This window comes from Barbus barbus (genome assembly GCF_936440315.1).
Source record: "Barbus barbus genome assembly, chromosome: 1".
Lineage (NCBI taxonomy): Eukaryota > Metazoa > Chordata > Actinopteri > Cypriniformes > Cyprinidae > Barbus > Barbus barbus.
The window spans coordinates 46,235,258-46,261,480 of NC_136729.1; the positions used below are offsets into that span (position 1 = coordinate 46,235,258).

Here is a 26,223-nt window from a genome sequence, read left to right on the forward strand (position 1 = left end):
GAACTCCTTTGTTCACTTCATTATACTGCAGATTCATTTACAAACAAGGCACAATTCAAAGGGGGATTTTCATAAAGATTGAAGCTAAAAGACGATGCTGTGCGAGTATATAGGACAGTAATGTGTGAGAACAAGTGTGAGAAACTGTTATTTATCATGTGGTCACTATTGCTTTGTCTATTACTACATATAGTTTGATATACACTGAGGATTTATGCGTTTTTGACCTGAATAACAGCAGCGTTCATCCTTTAAGGATGTAGAGTGTCAAACATACACAACTATTAGCCAATCATAGCAGTGGGTGTTTACTTCCGAATCCACAATCCACAACACCTATTCAAACAGAGCGTTCTGATGAGGAGGTCAAAATAGGACAGAAAATACCCTATTACTTGTTGATGTAAAAATCTTGATAACATTGTAAGGGAACCTCAGAGAAAAGTGCGAAATAATAAAAAATCCTTTAAGGCTGTGACACACAAAGTCGACAGTTGGACCATCGTTGAGCTTCTATCGGCGCCAGGCTCCTTTGTAATAGATTATGGATCCAGTCTTACTTGTACTTTACATGATTAGTACTATATGCATTGTTGCCTATGTAGGGAGCTCCAAATTAGTCATGTATCTTCCATTTCAGTTACAGTGATACCTTAGTAGGCAGTACTGCGGTCCACTAGGGTTATGAAACCAAGTCAGTGCGTCTCTCTCTGTCTATTTCCATTTAAACAGTTTGGTTGGCAGTCAGAGACTATTGTCTGATGGCTGAATAAATTACATTTTATAGTCAGGTGTTTTGGCACAATACTTTATGGTTAATGGCTAAAATATTTTATGGTGGCCTCTATTAGCAGCTGTGCCCTAATGCGTTCATTTAATACCGCTTAATTCGAAAACATATTAGTGTTTTAACAAGCAGAGCTTTGCATTTTATTGGAAAATAGGCTGTCAGTGGTTTTGAATTAGTGATCCTATAAAGAGTGTATTAATGTAACAATGGCCACACAAACACATAAGCAGATCTATCATGTCTGTCTATATTTTTGCGTATCGTGCTTCTGTCTTTCTGTCTATATATGTGCCTATAGCCTGTCTGCCTATATTTCTGCCTATTGTCCGTCCATCTGTGTTTATGTGTATCATCTGTCTGTCTGTCTGTTTATATATCTGCCTACTGTCTGTTTATCTGTCTATATATCTGCCTATCATCTGTCTGTCTGTCTGTCTGTATATCGTATCTGCCTATCATCAGTCTGTTTTTCTATGGCCTTGTCCACACTAACACTTTTCGTTTGAAAACACATATTTTTCTCTCCTTTTTTCCCTTCTGTCCACACTGAGATGGCGTTTTTGTCAAGAAAACCTGAGCTTTTTGAAAACGCTCTCAAAAGTGGAGGAATTTTCACGTTTGAAAACGATGACGCATATTAGTCGTGTGACACATATTATTTTACATTTACATTTATGCATTTAGCAGACGCTTTTATCCAAAGCGACTTACATTGCATTCAAGTTACAGTTTTTACATTTTATCAGCTCTTGCTTTCCCTGGGAATCGAACCCATGACCCTGGCGTTGCTAGCGCCATGCTCTACTATTTGAGCTACAAGAAAGCCTACCATCGTAATTTAATATTTTCTGACGTTTCAATGTGGATGAGAAACTTTTGGCAAATGCTTGAGAGCATTTTAAAACAAAAACACAGTTTTCAAATGTATCCGCATTAATTTAGACGTACATATCTGCGTATCAACTGTCTTTCTGCCTGTCTGTCTATATATCTGCCTATCGTCTGTCTGTCTTTATGTCAGTCTGTCTGTATTTTTTTTATATATCTGCCTATTGTACATCTGTATTTTTGTCTGTCTGTCTGTCTGTATTTCTGTCTATATATTTGCTTATTGTCTCTCTCTGTCTGTCTTTCTTTTTATTTGTCTGTCTGTCTGTCTGTCTGTCCATGCATCTATGTATTGTACATCTTTCTATGTATGTATCTTACATTTATCTGTCTGTCTATGTATTTTGCTATCGTATATCCCTCTCTGTCTTTCTGTCTAAACATTGCACTGAAGACAAGAACAAGCACCAGTTTGTTCCGTTCCTGCGAGGGTTCCTCCAGCGTTTTTGCAGTGATGTGCTAAACAGATTCAGGGAGTTTGAATACAGTTATAATGATGAGCAATACGACTTTAATAATCATGATGTCACTGTCTCATTAGCTGCTTCGGCACAATGATATACAGTAGTGAATATGTTACTATGGGCACATTCAACACGGACACACACACACGCTTTCAAAAGAATCAGCAAGCGCACTAAAGCCGTGCAAAGATTTACATATGAATTGCGAGTTTCAACAAATGTGTGTTTATTTGAATATATGTCCTGTTTGTTTGCTGAGCGTTTCGATCTTTATGTGTATGTATGTTTTATGTGTTCATGTTTGTGGGTTGTGTGTTTCTATATGTGCATTTATGAGTGTGTGTGCATGATGCATTTGTATTTTTGTGTGCATTTATGTTCATGTTAGCATGTTTTAATATGTACATGGTGTTTGTTTTTGTGTGTGTGGGTGTTATATATATTCATGTTTATCTATCGGTGTTAGTATTTGCATGTTTATGCATTGAATGCATGCTGTTTGTGTCTGCATGTGTGTTTGGGCTTTTGTGTGTGTTGTGAACCCCTGTGTAGAGTGACATGCTTTTATCCTTGCAGGTTAGGACAAGGAATGATAAAGGAGAGGGGTGGAACAGCAATTTATGACACAAGCGTGTGAGTGTGTCTGTGTGTGAGAAAAACAGAGAGACAAAGAGGCTTTTGCGGGGCTGAGCTCGTTTCCAGACGGTGCTGAAGAGCAACAGTGCCACCTAGCTTGAAGAGAGAGAGAGCGAGAGAGGATGGTACACAGATTAATTGCCTGGTTCTGATGGGAGTACGATATGAGTCTGCAGGATGCGGTTGTCATGTGTTCGGCACAGGGATGTGAAAAATACTATTACAAACTGAAAATGCATCAGTGCGAGTGCTTCTGTAGCTTTGGTAGCACTGAGCACCGCGTCTGTTCAGAGGTTGGTCTGACTGACAGGCAGCTGCTGTCGAAGACTTGGTTGTGTATTTTCTTCTCATGGCATGTCTGGTAATGTGCTTGAGTATAGTTTGTTTCATTTAGTTACATTTTTTTTATTTTTTTATTAGAATTTATATATAATATAATTTATGATATTAATATTGGTTTATTAATATATATATATATATATATATATATATATATATATGTTTAGTTTTTATCAAAAATATTAATATTCATATTTAATATGAAATATTAAATAAATAATACAGATTTATTTCAATGACCAAAAACTTTTTTTATAGTTATAGTTTTAATTTTATGTGGTTTTGTCATTTTTTTAATATTGTTGTTTAGTTTTAGTGTTAATAAATGTATTAATTTTAGTAGAACTTAAACTTAGTTTATTTAAGTTAGATTTTTAATTGTTATTTTTGTTTTGGTTATTTTAGTACTCCAGTTTAAACAATAATTATAAATGTTGCCTTTGCAACTATCTAAGTTTATTTATTTATTTGTATCTAATATTCATATTTGGTTTTATTTCAGTTTTATTTCACTGACCAAATGTGATTTTTAATATTGACATATTAAATGCAGGCAGAAAGAATGTATTTGATTGATGTGAACTCAGAATATTATTAACAAGAACGAGTGAAAAACAACCTGCTCTTCATTTATATTTGTGTAATTAGTAACAAGAATCATGCAATTTGACTGGGACTGGCATCAGCTGATGAAATGTTGGTTTTATGAGAACCCTAGCTTTAGCTGTTTGATGACCCTGTGAATGTGTTTTGTGTTCTCAGGGTCTTCTGAAGAACCCTGTGTTTGCAGCTGTTCTGGACCAGCAGCTGGAGGACGCCGGTCTGTCCTCGGCGCTCATCAGCAGCTTCCTGTTTAACGGCCCTGAGTCAGAGCGTCCGGCAGGGATGCCAGCCTTCGACTGGCGTAACGTCTTCAACGCCACCAGCAGCGCAGCGCAGCAGATCACTCAGATCCTCGCGGTGCGTCTTCAGCGTTCACTGCAGCTCCCTGCTGCACGCTTCAGAATGCATTTCTGTTCACTTCCTGAATTACAGTTGAATTTAAACTGAGGTAGCAAACAGGATGCAGAATTTGTCATTTACATTTAATAAAGAAGAATGAAGTTCAAAGAAATTGCAAAAAGTGCAATTTTCCACAAGAGGTTTATTACATTCATCGAGACAAACTTTGAACGTTAGCTTGAGAAGAACATGTTTGCTTAAAAAATGCATAATCCATCCATCCATCCATCCATCCATCCATCCATCTAAATTCAAAGATTATACTGGCCTTTCAATTTTCCAGAATTGAATGGAAAATACAGATTATTTGCCATTCAATTCGTGAATTTGAAGAATCATTTAAAAAAATGTAAGAAATTCCCTAAAGTGTTATTTTCCACTAGTCAAGACAAACATTGAAAACTGACTTGATATTTTATTTTATATTATTTTATAGGCCTTACTGTACATTAAAAAAGTCAAATAAAACTTAAAACGTAAATATAAAATAAAATAATTTGTCTTTAATTCAATTACTTTTATCAAATAAAATATTTATATTTCTTTGTTTTTCTGCAGTTTTAGTAAGTTACTTATTCAGTACATTATTTTAAACTTGTTTTTCAGCTAAGTTTCATTTATTGATATTTCCGTTTTAGTTTTAGTTATTTTGGTATTTCAACTTAAACTTACTAAACAGACAATATTTAATTTAGTGTTTTATTTAATATTTATAATTGGTTTTATTTCAGCTTTATTTCAAAGACCAAAAAGCAATTTTTTTTAATAGTTTTAGTTTTAGTTAATACTTACAACATTGACATGTTGACATACTGAAATGATCAGAAGTGTAATTTTCCACTAGAAGTTTATTAACTTCATTAAGACAAATTTTAAATGTTGGCTTGAGATTGATTGATTGATTGAATGGACATTTCCCAGAATTCCATTTCCTTTATTCCTCTTCCAGTTCAAATTCCAGTTCAGCATTCTGTGGAACATGTTGCCAGATTTAATTCAAAATCCACCTCATAATTTTAAAAGCAGCCAGTTCTTAAATTCTGACTTTTGCTCATGCAGCGCTGGTTTGTTCATCTGATCTCGTCTCTCCTTTGATGTTCTTCCAGCAATTATTTCCGTTTTCATTCAGAATCGCTTTTCTCTCTCGTCTGATCTCTTTCACTGTAGTTTTCCCTCTTTTATTCTCGTTTTGTCTGAATTCAAGCGTGATCCGGACGGCGTAGCCTAGGGGTGAACGATCTGGGCTGGCAACCAGAGGTTTAGAGGTTTGAGCCTCTCTAGTGTTGGTCCATGAGCCGCAGATCAAGGCGCTGAACCTCTGAAGCGGAATGAGTGAACTTTCATATGATTCATTGTTGCTCACTAGTCAGGCATTGTGAAGCTTGAAAGTGCAGCCGGTGATCACAGCGATTCATTTGCATGATGTATCATTTTGTGATCAAAACAATCAAATAATGAGAAGCCAGCAGAAGACAGTCTGATCCTGTTCAGAGATTCAGTAAATACTGTGTGCAGCACATGACTCTTGTGCTGATTAAAGCCCTGAATAAGTCCGTCAGTGGCTTTAAATCAGTAAAAGCATCCCGTAAATTACTAAAGAGCTGATTTTAAGACATGTAATTTCAACAACAGTATTGTTGGTGGCCTCAAATTGTAAAACAATACATTTAAAATATACCATCTGCTCACCGCCAACCATGTGACTTTTCTTTTTAACTGAAGTTTGTATTCTATGGTGATCAAAAAGGCTGGAAGTACCCCATTTAAGGAATATATCACTTATATGAAATCAGCAGTACAATTTAATAATGATATCATAAACTGGTAACACTTCAGAAAGGTTCTTTCATAGCTTTTATCAAACATAATGTAAAAAAAGAGCAATGTATGTAAACATGAAAAAGAAATGAATGTAAAACCGAAGATACACTGTAAAAAATAATTAATTAAATAACTCAAGTTTGGCTTTTGCAATGAAAAAAGCAATAGGAGCGGAACACACACACACACACACACACACGCGCACACGTACACACGCACACACGTACACACACACACGCACACGCGCACACACGCACACACGCACACACACGTACACACGCACACACGCACACACACACACACACACACGCACACTAATAAAAATGACAAATGCATATAAAATTACTAAAACGTGTTGTTATTGTAACTGTTTTAGGGAATTTAATTAAAATGAACAAAACTTAAAGGAGACCTATTATGCTCCTTTTTTACAAGATGTATACATTTGTATAGATTGTTAAAATTGCCACTTTTGGGGTATGAGCCAAACGCTCATTATCATTAGCCTTACAGAGTGCCAAGAAGCTCTTTCAGAAGGGCAATTTGGAAAACAAACGCATGGTACTCACTTTGTCTGGAGCTGATGTTCGTGCACGAAGCGTTGGTATTGATCCCTACACGTATTGGGGACTTGACCGGGACATTTCCTTAGACAATGAAACTTGACCACAGTGTCCTCAGCGGCTCAGATAGAGACTCCTATGTTCGTTAGTGCATCCCAAAACACTTGAAAAGCCTCTTTGTCGCTGACATGTATATCTCCAGCAGCTACAGCTAGTAATCAGTGATGACGGAGGCGGACCGCAGCTTCTCACTCAGGGCTGTGTTTATGCTAATAGGGCAGAGAGCGTCACGAATGGACAGGAATTTCCCCCTCGTTGACGTGAACAGAGGGAGAATCTGAAACGGCTCGTTCTGAGAGACAGTTTATGATTTTTTTAGATTATACAAAAATGAGTGGGTGGATTTGTACCATTATAGGCTGGATGTTTTCACACACTGCGGCCACACAACTGTGTTCAAACACCTTATAAAAGTTCTGTTTCAGTTCGAGTGGATGCTGACGTTACCTCTGTTTCATTCACTCTGTTTCTTCTCATTCGGTCTCTGGTGGTTCTCTGTTCAGCGTTTGCCACATAAACCTCGTTCTTCACTGTCAGATTCAGACGCACAGAGGTGCTGAAGTGTGTGTGTGTGTGTGTGTGTTTCAGTGTTTTGATCTGGATAAGTTTGAAGGCGTCAGCACTGAGGCTGTGCTGGTTGAGCAGTCTTTCAAGCTCCTGAATCAGGACCGCTTCTGGGCCGGTCTGGTCTTCACGGATCTGGACCCTGCTGACCCACAGACCCCACCACACATCAGATACAAGATCCGCATGGACATCGAGGACACCGAGAGGACGGACAAGATCAAGGAGAGGTCAGAACCCAACACACAGGATCACAACATCAACACATAAGAGTGAAGACATCGTATACTAAATCATGAAGAAAAAAATAAATAAAAGATGCTGCTTTAATAATAATGTAAAAATATGAGTTCTAAATAGGGCTGTCAAATGATTTAATATATGTGTGTACTGTGTATATTTATTGTGTATATATAAATGCACACACATACAGTTTATATTTAAAAAATATTTACATGTAAATATTTATAATATTTATATTACAGATACATATATTTAATATTAACATGTGTATGTGTGTGTATTTATATAGACATAATAAATATACAGAGTACACACACATATATTATGTAAACAAAAACTTTTATTTTGGATGCGATTAATCGCAATTAATCATTTGACAGAACTAGTTCTAAATAAAAGCAAATAAATAAAAACATATGCATAGATGAACCCTTCCCGATAATGAAGTGAAATTGAAAGAAATAAATACTGAAATTTACAAATTAAGTTTTCTTAATAATTTTGCATTTTATTTATTTATTTATTTATTTTGGTAAGTTTAAAGGTTTTATAGGTCTTGTTCGTTTCCACTTGAATTTTACTTTTGGAAAATAAACATAATACTTTAATGCATTACATTTTTCTCCAGACCTAAATGTATAATATTTAAGATTTATATAATTATCAAGCTCATTTATTTAGTATTTTATAATATATATTTAGAATTAAAACTAAATAGAAATACTTTTTTATAAAAACAAAAAAACTAATAAAAATGACAAATTCACATAACAAAATTACTGCATGTTTTAGGTTTTGTTATTAAATAAAAATATTAAGAATGTTTTTTTGTTAGTTGAAATAAAATGAAAAACAAACTTGAATTACTAAAATTTACTAAAACATAAATGAATGAAAGCTAAATAGAAATATATATATAAAAAAGTAATAAATAATGACAAATGCACATACGATTACTAAACAGTTTTAAGTGTTGTTATTGTTAAATAAAACTTTTTTTTTTTTACTTTTCCTTAATCACATAAAGCTGAGATAAAATAAAATGTGAAAGTTAAACTTTAAAAATGTAACTAAAATTAGAATTGTTGCCTTGGCAACTAACTGAAATATGTGACCCTGGACCACAAAACCAGACAAAAGGTTTTTCTGAGAGCTGAATAAATAATATTTCTATTGATGTATGGTTTGTTGGGATCGGACAATATTTGGCTGAGATACAATCTGGAATCTGAGGGTGCAAAAAAAATCAAAATAGTGAGAAAATCACCTTTAAAGTCGTCCAAATGAAGTCCTTAGCAATGCATATTACTAATCAAAAATGAAGTTTTGATATATTTACAGCAGGCAATTTACCAACTATTTTCATGGAACATGATCTTTACTTAATATCCTAATGATTTTTGGCATAAAAGAAAAATCTATAATTTTGACCCATACAATGTGTTGTTTGCTATTGCTACAAATATACCCCAGCGACTTAAGACTGGTTTTGTGCTCCAGGGTCACATATAATAAGTTTAAGTACTAAAATGACTAAAACTAAAACAAATAAAAATGAATTAAAGCTAAATAAATAAATGTGGCAAATGCATGTAACAAATTTAAAAGCTACAGTGGTTTGTTGTTGATGTGCTTCAGGTCCTGGTCCCCATCGGCCCGTGATAACCCCTTCAATGGCCTGCACTACGTGAGAGGAGGCTTCGTGTACCTGCAGGACATGGTGGATCGAGGAATCACTGCGGTGCAGACCGGAGTCAGGCAGCCGCTCGGCGTCTACGCGCAGCAGATGCCGTACCCTTGTTACATGGACGACGCGTAAGAGCCCGTGAAACATGCACGATTATATCAACACTGATGGGCTGTGTTCATACTGAAGCGACGGTTTGATGTTGAGAGTGGGATGCTGAAGCATGCAGAGAGGGCCGGGATGTTTTTCACTCGATCTTACAGCATAATCAACGGCTCGCTGCGGCTGTGATTCATGCCGAAAGTAAATGTCAAATTAATATTAGCGTTGATTGGTTCTCTCGCTCTCCGTCGGCCTGAGAAATCCATCAGCGCGTCTGCGGGGGTTCGTGAGCGTTTGTTTATGGGTGCTGATGTGGACGTCAGAAGCAACCACTGTTTTAATGTGTTTATTGATTCGAGAAAAAAGTGGCGTGTTTTATAGATTTGAGTGAGAGGCTTTTTTCATGAAAGTGAGATGTCAGGCCCAAACTCCAGCCAGGTGATGTTCTTCATCAGACGAGTGCTTGCATCGAGCGTTGTGCGTAACAAGCAGGCACGTGCAGAGGGGGGGGGGCTTTTCAAAATTATTCAAAAGTGCCCCTCTCGGACAAAGAGCAATGATATTGTGGTCAATAAAACAAAATGCATTTGAATTCTAATTAACATGACAATTTGAACAAAACAGTAACTACTCGCTCAAAAGTCAGACAATTCTGGTTTATTTTGACATATCTGTTAATCTGAGGCTTGCTATGGGTTGCTCATCAAGCCTGTAGCCTAATATTGTGAAATATTATTACAATATAAAATAATGTTTTTCTATTTTAATATACATTTATACTATTTTAATAAAATATCATTTATTTCTGTGATTCAAAACTGAATTTTCAGCATCATTACTGCATTCTTCAACGCATGGTCCTTTAGAAATCATTCTAATATACTGATTTATTATTAATGTTGGAAACAGTTGTGCTGCTTATTTTATTATTATTTATTGGAACCTGTGATACTTTTTTGGGGTCGATTTGATAAATAAAAAGTTTAAAAGAACAGCATTTATTCAAAGCAGAGATGTTTTCTAACAATATCAATCTTTACTATCACTGTTTCTATCAATTTAACAAATTCTTGCTTTTCTTTAAAAAAAAAAAATCTCTCTGCACGTCCCTGGTAATAAGTCACTGTGGGAGACACATAATAACAATATCATATGCATTTAGATATTGAATAAAATTAAATGATGCATCTTTCAAAATAGCTAGTTCAATATTTATAATTAGGCAGTAGAGATCGAATGATGATTACAGACTTCCTGTTCAAGACCCTTGCTTTAAAGAAATGATAGGACTGTCAAAGATCACATAGAGACAACAAAAGAAGAGCGATTCTTATAAATGATCAATTTGATCTATAAAATGATAATATACACTAGCATTCAAACTATTAATGTAAAATAAATTACTTTTATAAGGATGCATTAAATTGGTCAAACGTTACAGAAAATAAATGCTGTTCTTTCTATGCATCAAAGAATCATGGGAAAAAAATCTACCACAAAAAAAAAAATATGAAAAAGTTACTTTTTGAGAAGTTAATACTTTTATTCATCAAGGATACATGAAATTGATCAAAAATGACAATAATGTTTTATAATATTACAGAAGATTTTAAATAAATGCTGTTCTTTTGAACTTTCTATTCATCTGTGAATCCTGAAAAATAAAATATATCACGGTATATAAACAAAAATATTGTGCAGCACAACTGTGTTCAACATTGATAATAATCAGAAATGTTTGTTGAGCAGTAAATCAGTATATTAGAATGATTTCTGAAGATCATGTGACACTGAAATAATGTAATGATGCTGAAAATGCAGCTGCAGATCACAGAAATCAATTGTATTTTGTATTGTATTTCACAATACAGTTTCACATTTTTACAGTTTTTTTCCCTTTATTTTGATAAAATGAACGCAGCCTTGATGAGCAGAAGAGACTTTGAAACATTGAAAAACATTGAAATATCTTACAAACCACAAAATGCTAGTGTATATGCATTGCTTTGTATCACTTCTGTTTGTTTATATAGTGTATAACATATAGTGTGTGTGTGTGTGTGCGTGTGTGTGTGTGCGTGTGTGTGTGTGTGTGTGTGTGTGTGCGTGTGTGTGTGTGTGTGTGTGTGTGTGTGTGTGTGCGTGTGTGTGTGTGTGTGTGCGTGTGTGTGTGCGTGTGTGTGTGTGTGTGTGTGTGTGTGTGTTAAGGTCATAAATATCTGAAGCGTCTTCAGCCTCCCAGCTGAATCGGTCAGAGCTGCGTCATTTAGTTCCACTTGAAAACTCACAAAACTCCAGTTCTATTCATGCATTAGAGGGACAGAGAATGGAGAGAATGCTAATTTGCTTTTGAGTGTGTGAGTGTGTGTGTGTGTGTGTGTGTGTGTGTGTCTGCGTTGAGTCATTTTTCACCACACAAAAAGCCTAAATCTGAATTTTAAATGTAAGGGGCAGAAGAGTTTGATGTTGTAAATGCCTCAGTAAGTCATCCAGACGATTCTGGCCTGACTGGATAAAAACAGCTTATCTACTGCCACAAATCCATATTACATGTTCCATTATTTCTAAATGATATATAAGAGAAGCAGAACAGAAAGCATAGTGCTCTTTGTTAAAAGTGAATCACTGTGGCATTAATATTATCAAGAGAAAGCAATCCCTTAGCATTGCCATTCCTCTCAATGGCAGTTGATTGGCTGACGCATAAACCATTGGAAATACACAACCTGCTTGGCATGTTTGATGCTGAAAATGTTAATAATTCTAGACCTTAATGACTATCTTTCTTTCTTCGTAACTCAAAAGATGATCATTTAAACTCAAATGTGTTGGTGTTTTCATTGACTTCCATTATTTGTACAAAAATAAAACTTAGACTCAGAACTAGTCCGGAAGATGAGGAATTGTGCAACTAAAGTTGCATTCAGTGCTAAATTGTTGGCAAACGCTAAAACAACACAAATGCAATATTTAAACAACGTTATTCATTCTTAGTGTTTTCTAGCCTCAGAACGGCTACAGAATGCGCTCATCGCTCTTGTTTATAACCGAAGTGTATTAATGCAACCATATTTAGTGGTTTAGATCAGGACTGGCAGCTTTGTGAGTGAAACAGGGAGTTTTGAGTGAGAGATGATGGAGAATTAATGCATTTTAACGAGTTTGTTATCACCGTCCCTCGGCTGTTTCTTGTGTCAGCAGTAATTGTATTGTGGCGTCTCTCCCTGACTGTATTTATGAAAGGTAAGCAGAACTGATATGAGAAATCTATAGCTTGTCATATTTTGAGAGCACATGATATATTTGAGCTGCTAGCTAATTGAGCGCAGACAGCACTTTGTTTCCGGAACCTTCTGCTCCGATATTGACATGACATTTTCCTGGCCTTATGAGAGTACTTTAATACTTGCTTACTGTATTATCAAAGCGGCATCGGATGATGAATCATATTTACAGCTGTGTGTGTGGCATAAAGATCATCCAGCACAGCCGGATTCATTCACAACAATATCAGACACGCAGAGATCATTACTACCGTACTGATCACGTTAATCACCATTAAAACATCGTCATTACTTAAAATACAATTCTGGTTTGAAGTACTACAATATCTAGAACTAAATAAAGTAAAACCATAATGAACTTTATAATAAAGCTTTAAATGAACATTTAACTAAAATCAAATTCAGCTATAAAACACAATTTCAGCTTCTACCATTACTGTATGCATCATTTGAAGTGCTAAAATAACTGAAACTAAATTAACTAAAATTAAAACCTTAAAAAATCATCACAACTTAAACATTTACAGTGAGTTAAAATAAACATACTAAAAGTACAAAAAGAATAACATCTAAAGCTATTTTCTATACTTGAAATACATTTAAATATAAATTAAATGTTTGTTTATATCATTACAAAATGTAACTATAGTATTGTCCAGCTTTAATCTGCTAAATATGACTATAAGACATGAAGATATTAAGATATTATAAACATAAATACCTGGTTTACTGTAAAGCTGCTTTGAAACAATGTGTGTTGTGGAAAAATAATTATATACAAATACAATACTTGCTTTGACAAACTAAATTACTAAAACTTTATATTAAATTAAAAATATTTATAACTAATTTAAAATATTAAAACTCTATTCAATGAAACATATAAATTCTGTCATAGTTACTCAATCCAAACCCAGATTTTAAAAGATTTTTTTTTCTCCTGTGAAACACAAAATAAAATGTGTGAATGATGACACCATGTCCTGAATCAGCTCTGGTCATTCCTGCAGCTTCGTTTCGTCCATTGGCACCATGCTGCCCATGTTCCTGGTGCTGGCGTTCATCTACACGGCCTGCCAGACCATCAAAGGCCTGGTTCTGGAGAAGGAGCGCCGTCTGAAGGAGGTTCTGCGGGTTGTCGGGGTTCAAAACTCTTCCATGTGGTTCTGCTGGTTTATAGAGAACATGGTTCTGCTGACCATTCCCTGTGCTTTAATCTCGGTGATGGTGAAGGTTAGTGGAGCCGAAACCCTGAAAAATGAGAACCGAATAATCAAACTAAAAGGCAAGGATGCAAACTTGTCACGTTTTGACACAAATCTGCATCTGAAATTAAATAAGAGTTTGAAGTGCAGCACGGATGAGCAGCTCGTGATCCAGTATTTTGAGAGAGTTTGGTAACATAAGATTATAAGAACAGACCCAAATTTATAATGAGGATAGTTTGTACAGTTTTTTTAGATTTAAGGTTTTCCTGCTGTTTTCAACCAAAATAAAAATGAAAGAAATTAGACATTAGTAATAGTATTATACATATTATATTATATAAATATTAGTAGTGTAATTGTGATGTTTTTATTCTGTAAAGTAAAATCATTATTATTATTATTAAATTATTCTATTGTATATTAAAGAATTAGTAGTAAAGTAGAATAGTAATTTATTTATTTCGTAAATTTTTATTTTATTTACTAAAATAAAATAATAATTATTATTATTATTAATACTATTATTTATGTTTTATTTTAGAGCATAGTATAATAATTACTATAGTATTTCTTTATTTGTTGATTTTTTTATAATTTCATAATATACAATTTTCCTACATTGAAATACTATAAATAATATTAATATCAGTTGTTATAATAATAATTATTGTTATTATTCAGTTTAGTCATATCGAATGGGTTTCAGTTGTTTTTAAAACTGAAAAAAATAAAAGATTGTCAATTTTTTAGATGAGTTTGCATCCCTGGAGAAGAAATTAATCTGTACAATCAAACTAGTCACAAATACGAAATCATGCAACATAATCACAAAGCATTTTTGGGGAAACACAGAATACAGCTCACATTTTTTTAGGTCAACATGAAATCAAATGACACATCAGTTCAGCCTGAACTTATTTAAATTCAATAGAAATGATTATGATATGCATAAATGCTATGTTTTTCATACCGGTTTGTTTGCACCCTTTTGAATGCGAACCATGAGAAATGACAAAGCCAAGCTACAATGCTATTAAAGTCATTGTGAAAAAAATAAAAATTGAGGAGCTCAAATGTAAAGTTAAAAGGCACAATAATCCATGTAGCAGAGAGGAAATGAAGGTGCTTGTGTTGAGAGGTTGCACATTCATAAAGTCAAAGTGTTTTGTGGTTTTGATGCTCGTGATCACAGTGGAAATAATTACAGGGAAACGATTACTCCAAAATTGAAGCAGATCAAGCAGAAATGCGTTGATCTTTGATTCCTCCAAATTGGGTTATTATGCTAATTTGTTATGCACAGTATCAAATTGTTGATGATTCAGAGCCGACCTCCTCCGTATCGCTCGCAGCCTCCCTCCGTCGTTTTTTAAAGAGCTTTTGTTTTTGTGGTTTCCAGAGTATTTCATGTTCATCTGCATGGAGATAAAGTGTTTGTTCTCTCACTTTGAGGATTAGTCTGTTTCACACGTCCAGTGCTTTAATGTTGGCTGTCACAGGCTGAACTTATTTCCAATGAGTTGCACTAGCGGCCAAGATCTGGAGTCTGTTTCTTTTAAAATATTAATAGGAATTAAATATTGTGTGAATGTCTGAGCTTGTTTTAAAGCAGCATCACACATCTGACAGCACTTCTGCTATGAGGAAGTTCCAGCTTCAGGCTGCTACAGGCGCTTTGGGTCTCTTTCTAAACTAAACTGCTCAGTCATGTCGTTCCCCGTGTCAGTTCATTTATTTCATTCTCTCTGTCTGTTCGCTCCAGCTCTCAAAGTGAGAACTACAGTGTGTAGTGCTGGGAAAATCATCTTTTGTCAGCTTACTTCCCTCACAGACCTGAACTCCTCCAGAATGAGCTTTCAGTTTCTGTCAGAGACACTTCTGTCATCGCTCTAATATTTCATCTCATTCACATGCTCTTACCATCATCATAAAACTGCTCCTCGTCATATTACAATCCATATATCTTACATGTTGCTAATATATTTCCAATAGTTAGTATGTTACAGCATGTTTTTAACACAACGGTAGCATGTTTTAGCATGTTTACCAAGTTGTTATCCTGAATTAGCATGTTGCTAACATTACAATAAGTTGCTAACATGTTAACATGCTGATGCCGTGAGTTATCATGGTGTTCACACATTTCTAGTGCATTTAGCACACTGTTTGCACATTTTTAGCATGAATTCTAGCATGTTTTAACATGCTTACCAAGTTGTTAGCCTGAATTAACATGTTTCTAACATTTTAATAAGTTGCTAACATTTTAACATGCTGATACCATGAATTAGCATGCTGCTATCATGTTTCTAGCACATTTTGCATATTGTTAGCATGAATTCTAGGATGTTTTTAACATGTTACCAACTTGTTAGCCTGAATTAACATGTTTTAGCATGTTATAATACATGACTAACATTTTAGCATGCTGCTAGCATGTTTAGCATTTTGTTAGCATATCCTAGATTCTGCTAAGTTTGTGGCATGTTAAGCTTGTTAATAGCATGCTGACATGTTTCTAGCATGTTTGCTAGCATGTCTTAGCACATCGCTACCATGTTTTAACATGTAGTTACTATGATTTAACACAACACAGGTATATTTTTGCATTTTCATAGCATTATCCAGATCTATCTATCTATCTATCTATCTATCTATCTATCTATCTATCTATCTATCTATCTATCTATCTATCTATCTATCTATCTATCTATCTATCTATCGTCATCATTATTAGTTATTATTTATTGCACATTACCTTGTTGAACTCGGTTGCTCTTATACTGTGAAATTGGAGTAAATGTATACTGTGCACATGTTTATCTGGGAAATAAGAGTCAGCATGGTTTGGTTTCATTCTAATGGGAATACACAACATTTTAGTATTTTTAATACCAGCTTCAATATATTGAATTTGCATTGGGTTGGATTTCACAGTTCTTGGAAACCATATGTGCATCTGTGCTGGAAATAAGTATGACCCAATCAGTTTTGACCAAATGTAAATTATTGTTCATGTATATTAGAAAATGGAAAGCACAATATGGAAAACATAAGAAGTATGCTAATGTTATAGACACAAGCCAGTGATGAAAGCAGCTTTACCCTGCAGTTGTGTATTTATTATTCTTGTGAAGCAGGTACATTCTGTGCTTCTCTAAGCTCAGGAAGAGGAGAATGACAGCTGGCCTGTTACAGACCATTATAGGGGTCCTTATAATCAGCAGTGTGATTATTCAGCTTTCTCAGCTTGTTACTTTCTGAAACTCTTTCATCGTCTCTTCGTTTCCATGGTGAAAATGGATAGAATGTGCCGAAAATCATCAGATTAGTGCCCAATTTAAAAAAAAATTAACAGCTTGGTGTAAATTGATGGGGGACTTTGTTAATTGCATCACTGGGCATTTATTAAAAACTGTGGATAAATGCATTACTGTGTGCTTTCCTATTTAGATGCATTGACCATTTTTACACAGTTCTGTTGGTTAAAAGCCACAGTAGATGAGCTGATAGAGATATGTTTTGTCCATCATTTCAGGACCAGGCATAGATTTACCAGTAGGGAAGCTTGGGAAGGATATCATCTCTAACTTACATTGTCACAAAAATCCTGATTCGATTCAGTCATTGCTGCTAAATTGTAAATGGTCAAAGTAATAGTGGTTATAATTTACATTAAAATGTAACAGATGGAGCACATTTATTCTACGCCAGTGAGTACTACATCAGACAGCAGTGTTGCACATTTGGGAAAAATAATACATTGGATTGTGGTAACTTAAAATAATCAAACAAAATGAGACAAAAACTCTGTTTGGGGGCCCAAACTGTAACAGGTATATAGAAAAATAGCAAGGCTATAACAACGAAATGAAATGGTCTGTGTGTTTTATATTGAGTATGCAGTTACAATTGTGCCCGGCGATTCATTCAATTGATGTTTTAAGATTACGTTTGTGATTCTTGGGAGTTAAGTGACCATGCATATTATGTGATGTATCTTAAAGACTCTGTTTGGATGGAGAAAGGAAAGATCCTTCCGTTGAGGGACATTGACAATGAAAGTTCAGGAAAGTGATCTTATGTCTCTTTGTGTTTGTACCATGAGGCACCTCTCATTCACTGACAGCAGACTTCTGGAGGGAGCATAAACTTATAAATATGAGTGTAGGTAAGATAGTGTTAGCATATCTACTAGTCAAGACAAGATCTGTGCACCTGCTGTGGGGCTGTCAGGTTGGAACAAGAAGTCGAGTGGTAAAAAAATAAATAATGCATGTGCTAGAATGATTGTCTCCAGCGATGTTGTGTAATTTGAGAAAAGAAGCGGGCCACGCACTGAACCCTCTGGTACCCCAGTGTTTGGTTGATGTGACTGTGACTGAAGGATCTACCAGTGATATAGATCTCAAACCAGTGGGGTAAAGTTCCTGTGATGCCCACTGGACTGGAGTATCTAGTGATTTACTGTATTATAGGTTTGAGGACAGATAATCTGGATGCATCTCTTTCCACGACATGACTTCAGTGACAGATAGCATATTTTCTGTGGTGTGTATGTTAAATGATTTATAGAAAACCTGTTTTGGGAAGAACTCTGCTTGGTTGTATTGTCTGTGTGTGTGTATATATATATATATATGAAATAACTCTTTGAATGAAGTGTGCAAGCAAGTTTTCATGCTTGTTTGTTTGTGCATGTATAGGTTTCTGCGATCTCTGACACGCTCCCTACCTCTATATATGACTTTAGCGTGGATCTTCTCGGTTGCGTTGATAGTCAAGGGAGTGGTTCAGGAGAAGGAGGCACGTCTGAAGGAGACTGTGAGAATGATGGGATTGAAGAGTTCCACCTACTGGCTGAGCTGGGCCATCAGCAGCACGTTGCCCCTCGCTGTCAGCGCCGCACTCCTCACTATCATTCTCAAGGTGATTAATGCTGATTCACTGCCATTCACCAACACTGCGGTACACCTGATCCAAGATCTGATCTGGAGTACACTGGATCAGATAGCTTCCTCAGCTTTGCACTAGTAGTGGTTCATAAACCTTTTAGCCTGTCCTGCTGAAAAGATGAATACCAGGACTCGGCTTAAATTCCAAGATAGTCTTAACTGTTTTTTAAAAGACATTGATGATATTTTAGTTGCTCAAGCTAGTAAAGCTGGATGCTGTTGCAGCTAAACCAATGTAATGAGCATGAAAGGGAAGAAGACAAACTGTTTACTATTATTGGCCTCAGGGTAATCTAAAAGGCATTAAAATAAGATGAGCTACAAGCAAAATCAAGATAATTTAATTCACCCACAAACTTCTGCAATTCTACAGTATTTTTACTTTTTATTCAATATGTTTAGTAGAATTAATAATTTATTACACTTATTTGCATCATGTTTTCATATTTAACACTGTTATTTATATATTTTGACAGTTGTTCACTGAACTTATGTTTAAATATAGCAACAACCAGCGACATAATCAATAAACTGTAATAACCAAATGCAGACTGATTATTGTTGTCAGTGTAATTTATTGATTGGACGAAGTTCATCAGTCTGGATTAGTAGGAATGTAAACATGAAGGCCATGAAGCCTAATGCACGCTGTAAAACTCTGTAAAAGCTGGATTTATATATACAGAGTACATATAAAAACTCTGTAAAACCCTGTAATAAAGAGCTAGATCTAAAGTATTTAACCCATGAAAATAGTTTTGCTGGTACAAATTAATGTATTTAGGCTGATTCAGTGATGCTAAACAATATGTTTGACTTGAATAAAAACAGATAAATTAGTTGGTGTCAGTTTACATGCAGTTATCAAAAGGCTATTTAAATCCCAAAAACATTTGACAGCAAGTAGCATTTATAAGCAAGTCGATATATACTTGTTCTACTATTACAAATATTTTCTTGCACATCCCAGAATGTGTGTCCAGCTAATATCCCATCTCTCATTTGACGTCTCATTTTCACCAATCAAAAAGTCTACCAAAAGTCAACTACTTGCATTCACCAACACATAACAGTGAGGTATGTTGAAGCACTTTATCGTGGAATTAATGATAGCAATTGTTTGATTTATTAATTAGCCACTCATCTTGAACAGAAGCATAGCTCTGCTGGTGTCGGATCAGATGGTGCAGTGTTTGTGAATGGACGGTTTTGGTTGGGCAGCGTGACTCTGTGTGGGACCAGCAGGTTGAAGAACATGACAAATGAGCTTATATTCAAGTGCACTCATGATTTATTTAGCTCAGCCCACCAGAGCCATGACGCCCACCGCTTATTCAATCACAGATCTGTCTTTTAATCATCTCTCTCTCTCTATCACTGCTCTTGACAGATGTAATCTTTTCTCTCAAACGAGTGGGTTTTCAGTGTGTTGTTGTGCTTTGTAATTATCAGGTTTCATTATTAATGCATCCATGGAAACTCAAATGCAACGTTCATTAGAGGCTCCGAAAAGCTTTCACGCGGTTACGGCTGAATTTCTTCAGTCTCCGTAGACAAATCCATCATTTGTCTCAGCAGCTCTTTGGCAATAACAATGTTTACCCCATCATTTTTCTCTCCACTTCTTTGTCTGTTTCTCTCAGTATGGAAAGGTTCTGCGATACAGCGACCCATCTGTGATCTTTGTCTTCCTCCTGGTCTTCTGCGTGGCCACTGTCATGCAGTGCTTTTTCATCAGTGTGTTTTTCTCTCGGGCGAATCTGGCAGCCGCCTGTGGGGGCCTCATCTACTTCCTGCTCTACCTGCCTCATGTGCTTTGCTATGCCTGGAGGGACGTCATGGGCTTCGGCGCCAAGATCGCCACGGTGAGATTCATTCAACACACCTCTGCAGCAACCCGGAGGACTCGTGTCCTAATACATCTAATCATCAGATGCTGAAAGTACATCTGAATGTGTGCTTTATTGTGTTGAATGTGTGCTTGTAGTGTACTTTGAATCTTAAAAAGTGCATTCTTAAAAAATAATATTAATAAAATAAAAGGCCACTTAAGTGACTTAAAGAGAGAAACTTTCATGACTGTTTCTAAACACACTTAATTCCACTTTATAAATATGTTATGTTTATATATTAAATATATTTATATATAATATAAATTATATGAATATAAACATATATATGTAAATATTTTCAAAATATATACTGTATGTGTGTGTCTTTTATATATACATAATAAATATACACAGTACACGCACATATATAATTCACAGCGTTATACATGCAGTTTGCTGACAATTCTGGAATTTCAGTCAAATGCATGCTTATTTCACTGATTATAAAACATACAATATGCTTCGAATGATCGTTCATATGTAGCCTATAAATACACTACTTTAGCGACAGGACAAAGGGATGTAGTTGTTGTGAGAACAGCATTGACAGCAGCAATGGGTGTCCCCTCCACCATGTTTAAACTCAGAAACTCTGATAGCAATAGCATGTGAAGGCAGCATAAGACTAAATCAAAAATGCCTGCCTAAATTAACACTGCAGTACGTGCAGAAGTACTTTAACCACATTTCAAAGACAATAGAAGTAATTATGAAATTAGATATAAAGATGTACTTAAGTCCTACTTAAGTGGGTTAAAACACTCTAAAGTTGAGCTAATTGCATATAATATTAAGTTAAACTATAATACATTTTCATTTACATGACATTCAGATCACACTTAAGTATATTGTTATATATATATATATATATATATCAGCAACAAGAAAGAGAAAAAAATAAAACAATAGCAAAGTATAAATAAAAGTATGTACAAAAAAGCCCAAGATCTGCACAAGATCCTGAAACAAAAGAGAAGAAAAATGTGTACTTCTTACTTTAGCAAGAATGTGCAGAGTTAGAAGTGAGGAGAGAATTTGACCTGTGCGTTCATGTAATGCATGACTTGCTCACACAGACTGAATGAAGTGCTCAGCTCTTCTTAAGGTACAAATCCACAGGATGAGATTCAGATCTCCTGTGGAGGAGCTCCTCCATTCATCTCCAGTGAGGATGTACATTAGTGCAAGAGAGAGCGATGGCGATGACCCACACCTGAAGAGGAGAGCGATGGATGGGCACTTTTGCCCTTTGAGAAAGAGAAAGACCAACTAAATGACTTACAGCTGCACTTCCGTCATTGTGACCAATCAGAGTGACCTTTATCTCACGCAAAGAGATTCGCTCTATTCAGCAGTGTGTGGATGTCTTCCTCTTATCTGAGTGTGTGTGTGTGTGTGAGAGCATTCAGGCGCCACTGTCTAGTCTAGATGAATGAGCCTGCAGGCTCATTAATGTGAGCTGTGCCGTACCGTCCCACACACACACACACACACACACACTGTTTACTTTGAAATTGTGGATCGCAGTAATGCTGTTGTTTTGATCTCATATTCATACCTGAGTAAAAATGCACACGGGAGGGAAAAATTTACATTTATATTAATGGCGTGGATCAGGCGTGTGTCTGACCTCTCCGTCTCCGTCCCAACAGAGCCTGCTGTCGTGTGTGGCGTTCGGATACGGCTGTGAGAATTTCTCCCGTTATGAAGAGCAGGGCATCGGCATTCAGTGGAGCAACATCCGGGTCAGTCCGCAGGAGAACGACCGCTACTCCTTCATCGTCTCCATCGTCATGATGCTGTTCGACGCACTCATTTACTGGATACTCACCTGGTACATCGAGAACGTCTACCCGGGTACGGCAGTCTGAAAGCACAGATGCACCTTTAAAACACAACAACACACATACATACAAAACATTTTGGAAAAAAAACAGCAATAATATGAAATATTATTACAATCAAAAATAAATGTTTTCTATGTGATTATATTTTAATATGTCATGTATTCATGATGCAAAGCTGAATTTTCAGCATCATTACTCCGGTCTTCATTGTCATTTCAGAAATATCTTTTTTATTTTTATTTTATTTTATTGATCTATATATTTATTTTTCTAGATGTTGTGTTAAATAGAAATTCCAAAAGAACATAATTTATTTGAAACAAAAAAAGTATTTGGAGTCAGTAATTAATTTTTTTCCTGAATCCTGAAAAAATAAATGTATCTTTTTTTTACACAAAAATATTGTGCAGCACAACTGTGTTCAGCATTGATAATAATCAGAAATGTTTCTTGAGCAGTAAATCAGTATATTATTATGATTTCTGAAGATGATGTGACACTGAAGACTGGAGTAATGATGCTGAAAATACAGCTTTGATCACAGAAATAAATTACAGTTTAATATATATTCACATAGAAAATATTTAATTGTAATAATATTTCACAGAAAATGGTATTTAAACCTTGACTAACATTATACGTAAATAAAGTCAGATAAACTGCCACAGAAGTGTATAATTCAGTCATGTCAAATGTATTTCTATAGCACTTTTCACAATATACCTTGTTTCAAAGGAGCTTTACATAATACCATGATTAATGATTTTAATATTCCTAATATGCCTTACAGTCGCATTTAGTAGATTAGAGCTGGACGATAATATATAGTGACATTCACAAATAATCACACAGTTGATGTTTATTATATACAGTTGAGGTCAAAAGTTCACATTCCCCTTTCAGAATCTGCAAAATGTTAATTATTTTACCAAAATAGGAGAGATCATACAAACTGTGTGTTATTGATATAAGATATTTCACATAAAAGATGTTTACATATAGTCCACAAGAGAAAATAATAGTTGAATTTAAAAATGACCCCATTCAAAAGTTGCATTTACTTCTGTAAAACTATTACAGAAAGATAAAACGCTCACTGATGCTCCAGAAGGAAAAAACATGCATTAAGAGCCAGGAGGTGAAAACTTTTTAAAGGTCAGGTTAAACTCAACATATTTTGTCTTCTGGGAAACATGTAACTATCTTCTGTAGCTTCTGAAGGGCAGTACTGAATGAAAAAAAGAAGATATTTAGGCAAAATAAGAAAAAATGTAGCTACACATCACCATTCTGTTCAAAAGTTTTCATCCCCGCTCTTAATGCATGTTTTTTTCCTTCTGGAGCATCGGTGAGTGTTTGAATCTTCTGTAATGGTTGAAGATGAGTCCCTCAGTCGTCCTCGGTGTGAAAAGATGGATCTCAAAATCACACAGTCATTGTTAGAAAGGGTTCAAATACACAAAATTGCTGGAAAACCAAAGAATTAGTGGGAGCTGAAGGATTTTTCTGAAGAACAGCAGGGAGTTTAGCTGTTCAGGACAAACAAGGGACTCATGAACAACTATCACTAAACAAATAAAACACAGCTGTGGATCATTCAGGCAAGAACATAGTATTAAAAACCAAGGGGATGTAAATGTGAATCTTTTATGTGAAATATCTTATTCAGGTCAGTACTAAAACATGCATTTTGTAAGAGCCCTCTTATTTTGGTAAAATAATTAACATTTTGTAGATTCTGAAAGGGAGGGGGGGTGTAAACTTTTGACCTCAACTGTATCGCTTCACGTGACTGCACTGTATGTATGCAGATAACGCAGGATTTGCTTAAACACTTGTTTTTGTATTTCTTTAGGTCAGTATGGCATCCCAAAGCCCTGGTATTTTCCCTTCACGTCCTCGTACTGGTGCGGCACTACAGTCGGATCTGATACCCAACCTGACCTGATCCACGAGCTGGAGAATCAGAGCGGTACGATCACACACACACACACACACACACACACACACACACACATGTTGGTTTTTATGGTTTATGGGGACTCTCCATAGGCGTAATGGTTTTTATACTGAACAAACTGTGTGTGCTATTGCCCTACACCAACCCTACACCTAAACTTAGCCCTCACAGGAGACTTTGTGCATTTTTAGATTTTCAAAAAAACACCATTTAGTATGTTTTTTAAGCCTTTTGAATTATGGGGACATAGGCAGTGTCCTCATAAACCACCTACATATTGTAATACCTCTGTCATACCCATGTCATTATACAAATTTGTGTCCTCATAAACCACATAAACATGCACACACACACACACACACATACACACACACACACACAGCATGCAGATCTGAACAGACGATCCCCCATCAGAATCCAGCTGACTGAACATGTGTGTTGCAGGTTACCTGGAAAAGCCTCCGTCTGGAATGAAGCCTGGAGTTTGTATCAGAAACCTGGTGAAGGTCTATAAGACGGGAAATAAACTGGCCGTGGATGGACTCAGTCTGGACTTCTATCAGGATCACATCACCTCGTTTTTAGGACACAACGGAGCCGGAAAAACCACCACCATGTGGGTTTCAGACACTCTTACATGTGTTTCATACACACACAAAAAAAACTAGATGTTTTAATATGGGCCCTGGCAAAGATGGGTTTATTTGGTTGAAAGATTAAACTGTTGTTTTTGGGACAAATCTAGTTATCAATACAAGGAAAGAATACTATGCAATAGTTTATTACTTTAAAGTGACTTAAATGTGATGACAACATCAAGTTTTTAATAATATGATATGCAGATTTTAAATATGTATGTATGATAATGAAAAATAATATTAATAATTCTAGCTTATTACTGTAGCCCACACAATATTTGGACATGCATTGAGATATACCTGAAAAATATGACTAACTAACTAAATAAATAAATAATTGCAATTGAATGCAGTTATTTGAAATGAAATGAAAATACATTGATTATGAAATAAATGAATTTGTAAAATAAAATATTTAAATTATAAAAATATGAATGTAAAAAAAAGATAAAAATGGCCTAACAAAATGACTACAATTGAAATAAAAATGAAAATTGCATGTTATACATGTTTTGCAGTTTATGTGTGTGCATAGTTTAAACAACAAAAATGCCTCATTTTTATTTGATACAAAATTATGTATATTCTGCAAACAAATGATGCTGGAGTAACTTTTCTGAGCCACTTTTAAAATCATTTTAAGCCACTGGTCTCATGGTCAGAAAAACAGCAGAAAACACAGATATAATTCATCACATTTACTAGTACAACGTTTCCAAGACTCTTGTAATTTCAATTTGAACAATATATTTGCATTAAACTTAATTACGTTTAATTGAAAAGTGAGTTTGTACTGGATTTCTTCAAATAAAAAAAATAAAAAAAATTTTTTGGCTAAATATAGGTATAATGCAAACACATGCATACATTTTTAATTTTAGCTTAAGTGTCCAAAAACATTTTTGGGGCTAATCATGTATTATACGCAAACCTACTACAGTTCAGCTCTTAATAATGCAAAGTAAAACCAGGCATGCGCCGAGGCAGACAGTCATGAAGGGTTTTTATTCTGCTTTAAAAGTACTTTTCAAGATTCTGTATTTTACCAGAGTGTTTTTTACTTTAGAAAACTTAACTTCACGACATTCCAAAGGATAATATTGTACATTTTACTGCACTACGTTTCATATTAAATATAATGTAATACTTAAGTAAATCTTTGAATTACTTTTACATTTCTAATGTAATCGAGTACAAGAAAGTGCTACATTTTCAATGTTCCTAAGTATTAAAGGTAAAACAAACAACGACTTTTATTTATGAAATGTAGTTCAGTGAAA

At 35.2% G+C, this 26,223-nt stretch overlaps 1 protein-coding gene across 1 annotated transcript in view; it reads left to right on the top strand.

The window, feature by feature from the left end:
* The window catches only part of LOC306872514 (phospholipid-transporting ATPase ABCA1-like), a 151,931-nt gene that overhangs the window by 60,725 nt on the left and 64,983 nt on the right, over window positions 1–26,223 (top strand). Inside the window, exons 12-19 of the mRNA XM_079421115.1 lie at window positions 3,880–4,077; window positions 7,152–7,357; window positions 9,009–9,185; window positions 18,358–18,580; window positions 20,250–20,471; window positions 22,151–22,355; window positions 24,201–24,317; window positions 24,750–24,921. Coding sequence (XP_079277241.1) covers window positions 3,880–4,077; window positions 7,152–7,357; window positions 9,009–9,185; window positions 18,358–18,580; window positions 20,250–20,471; window positions 22,151–22,355; window positions 24,201–24,317; window positions 24,750–24,921 — 1,520 coding nt within the window. The remainder of the gene's footprint in view (window positions 1–3,879; window positions 4,078–7,151; window positions 7,358–9,008; window positions 9,186–18,357; window positions 18,581–20,249; window positions 20,472–22,150; window positions 22,356–24,200; window positions 24,318–24,749; window positions 24,922–26,223) is intronic.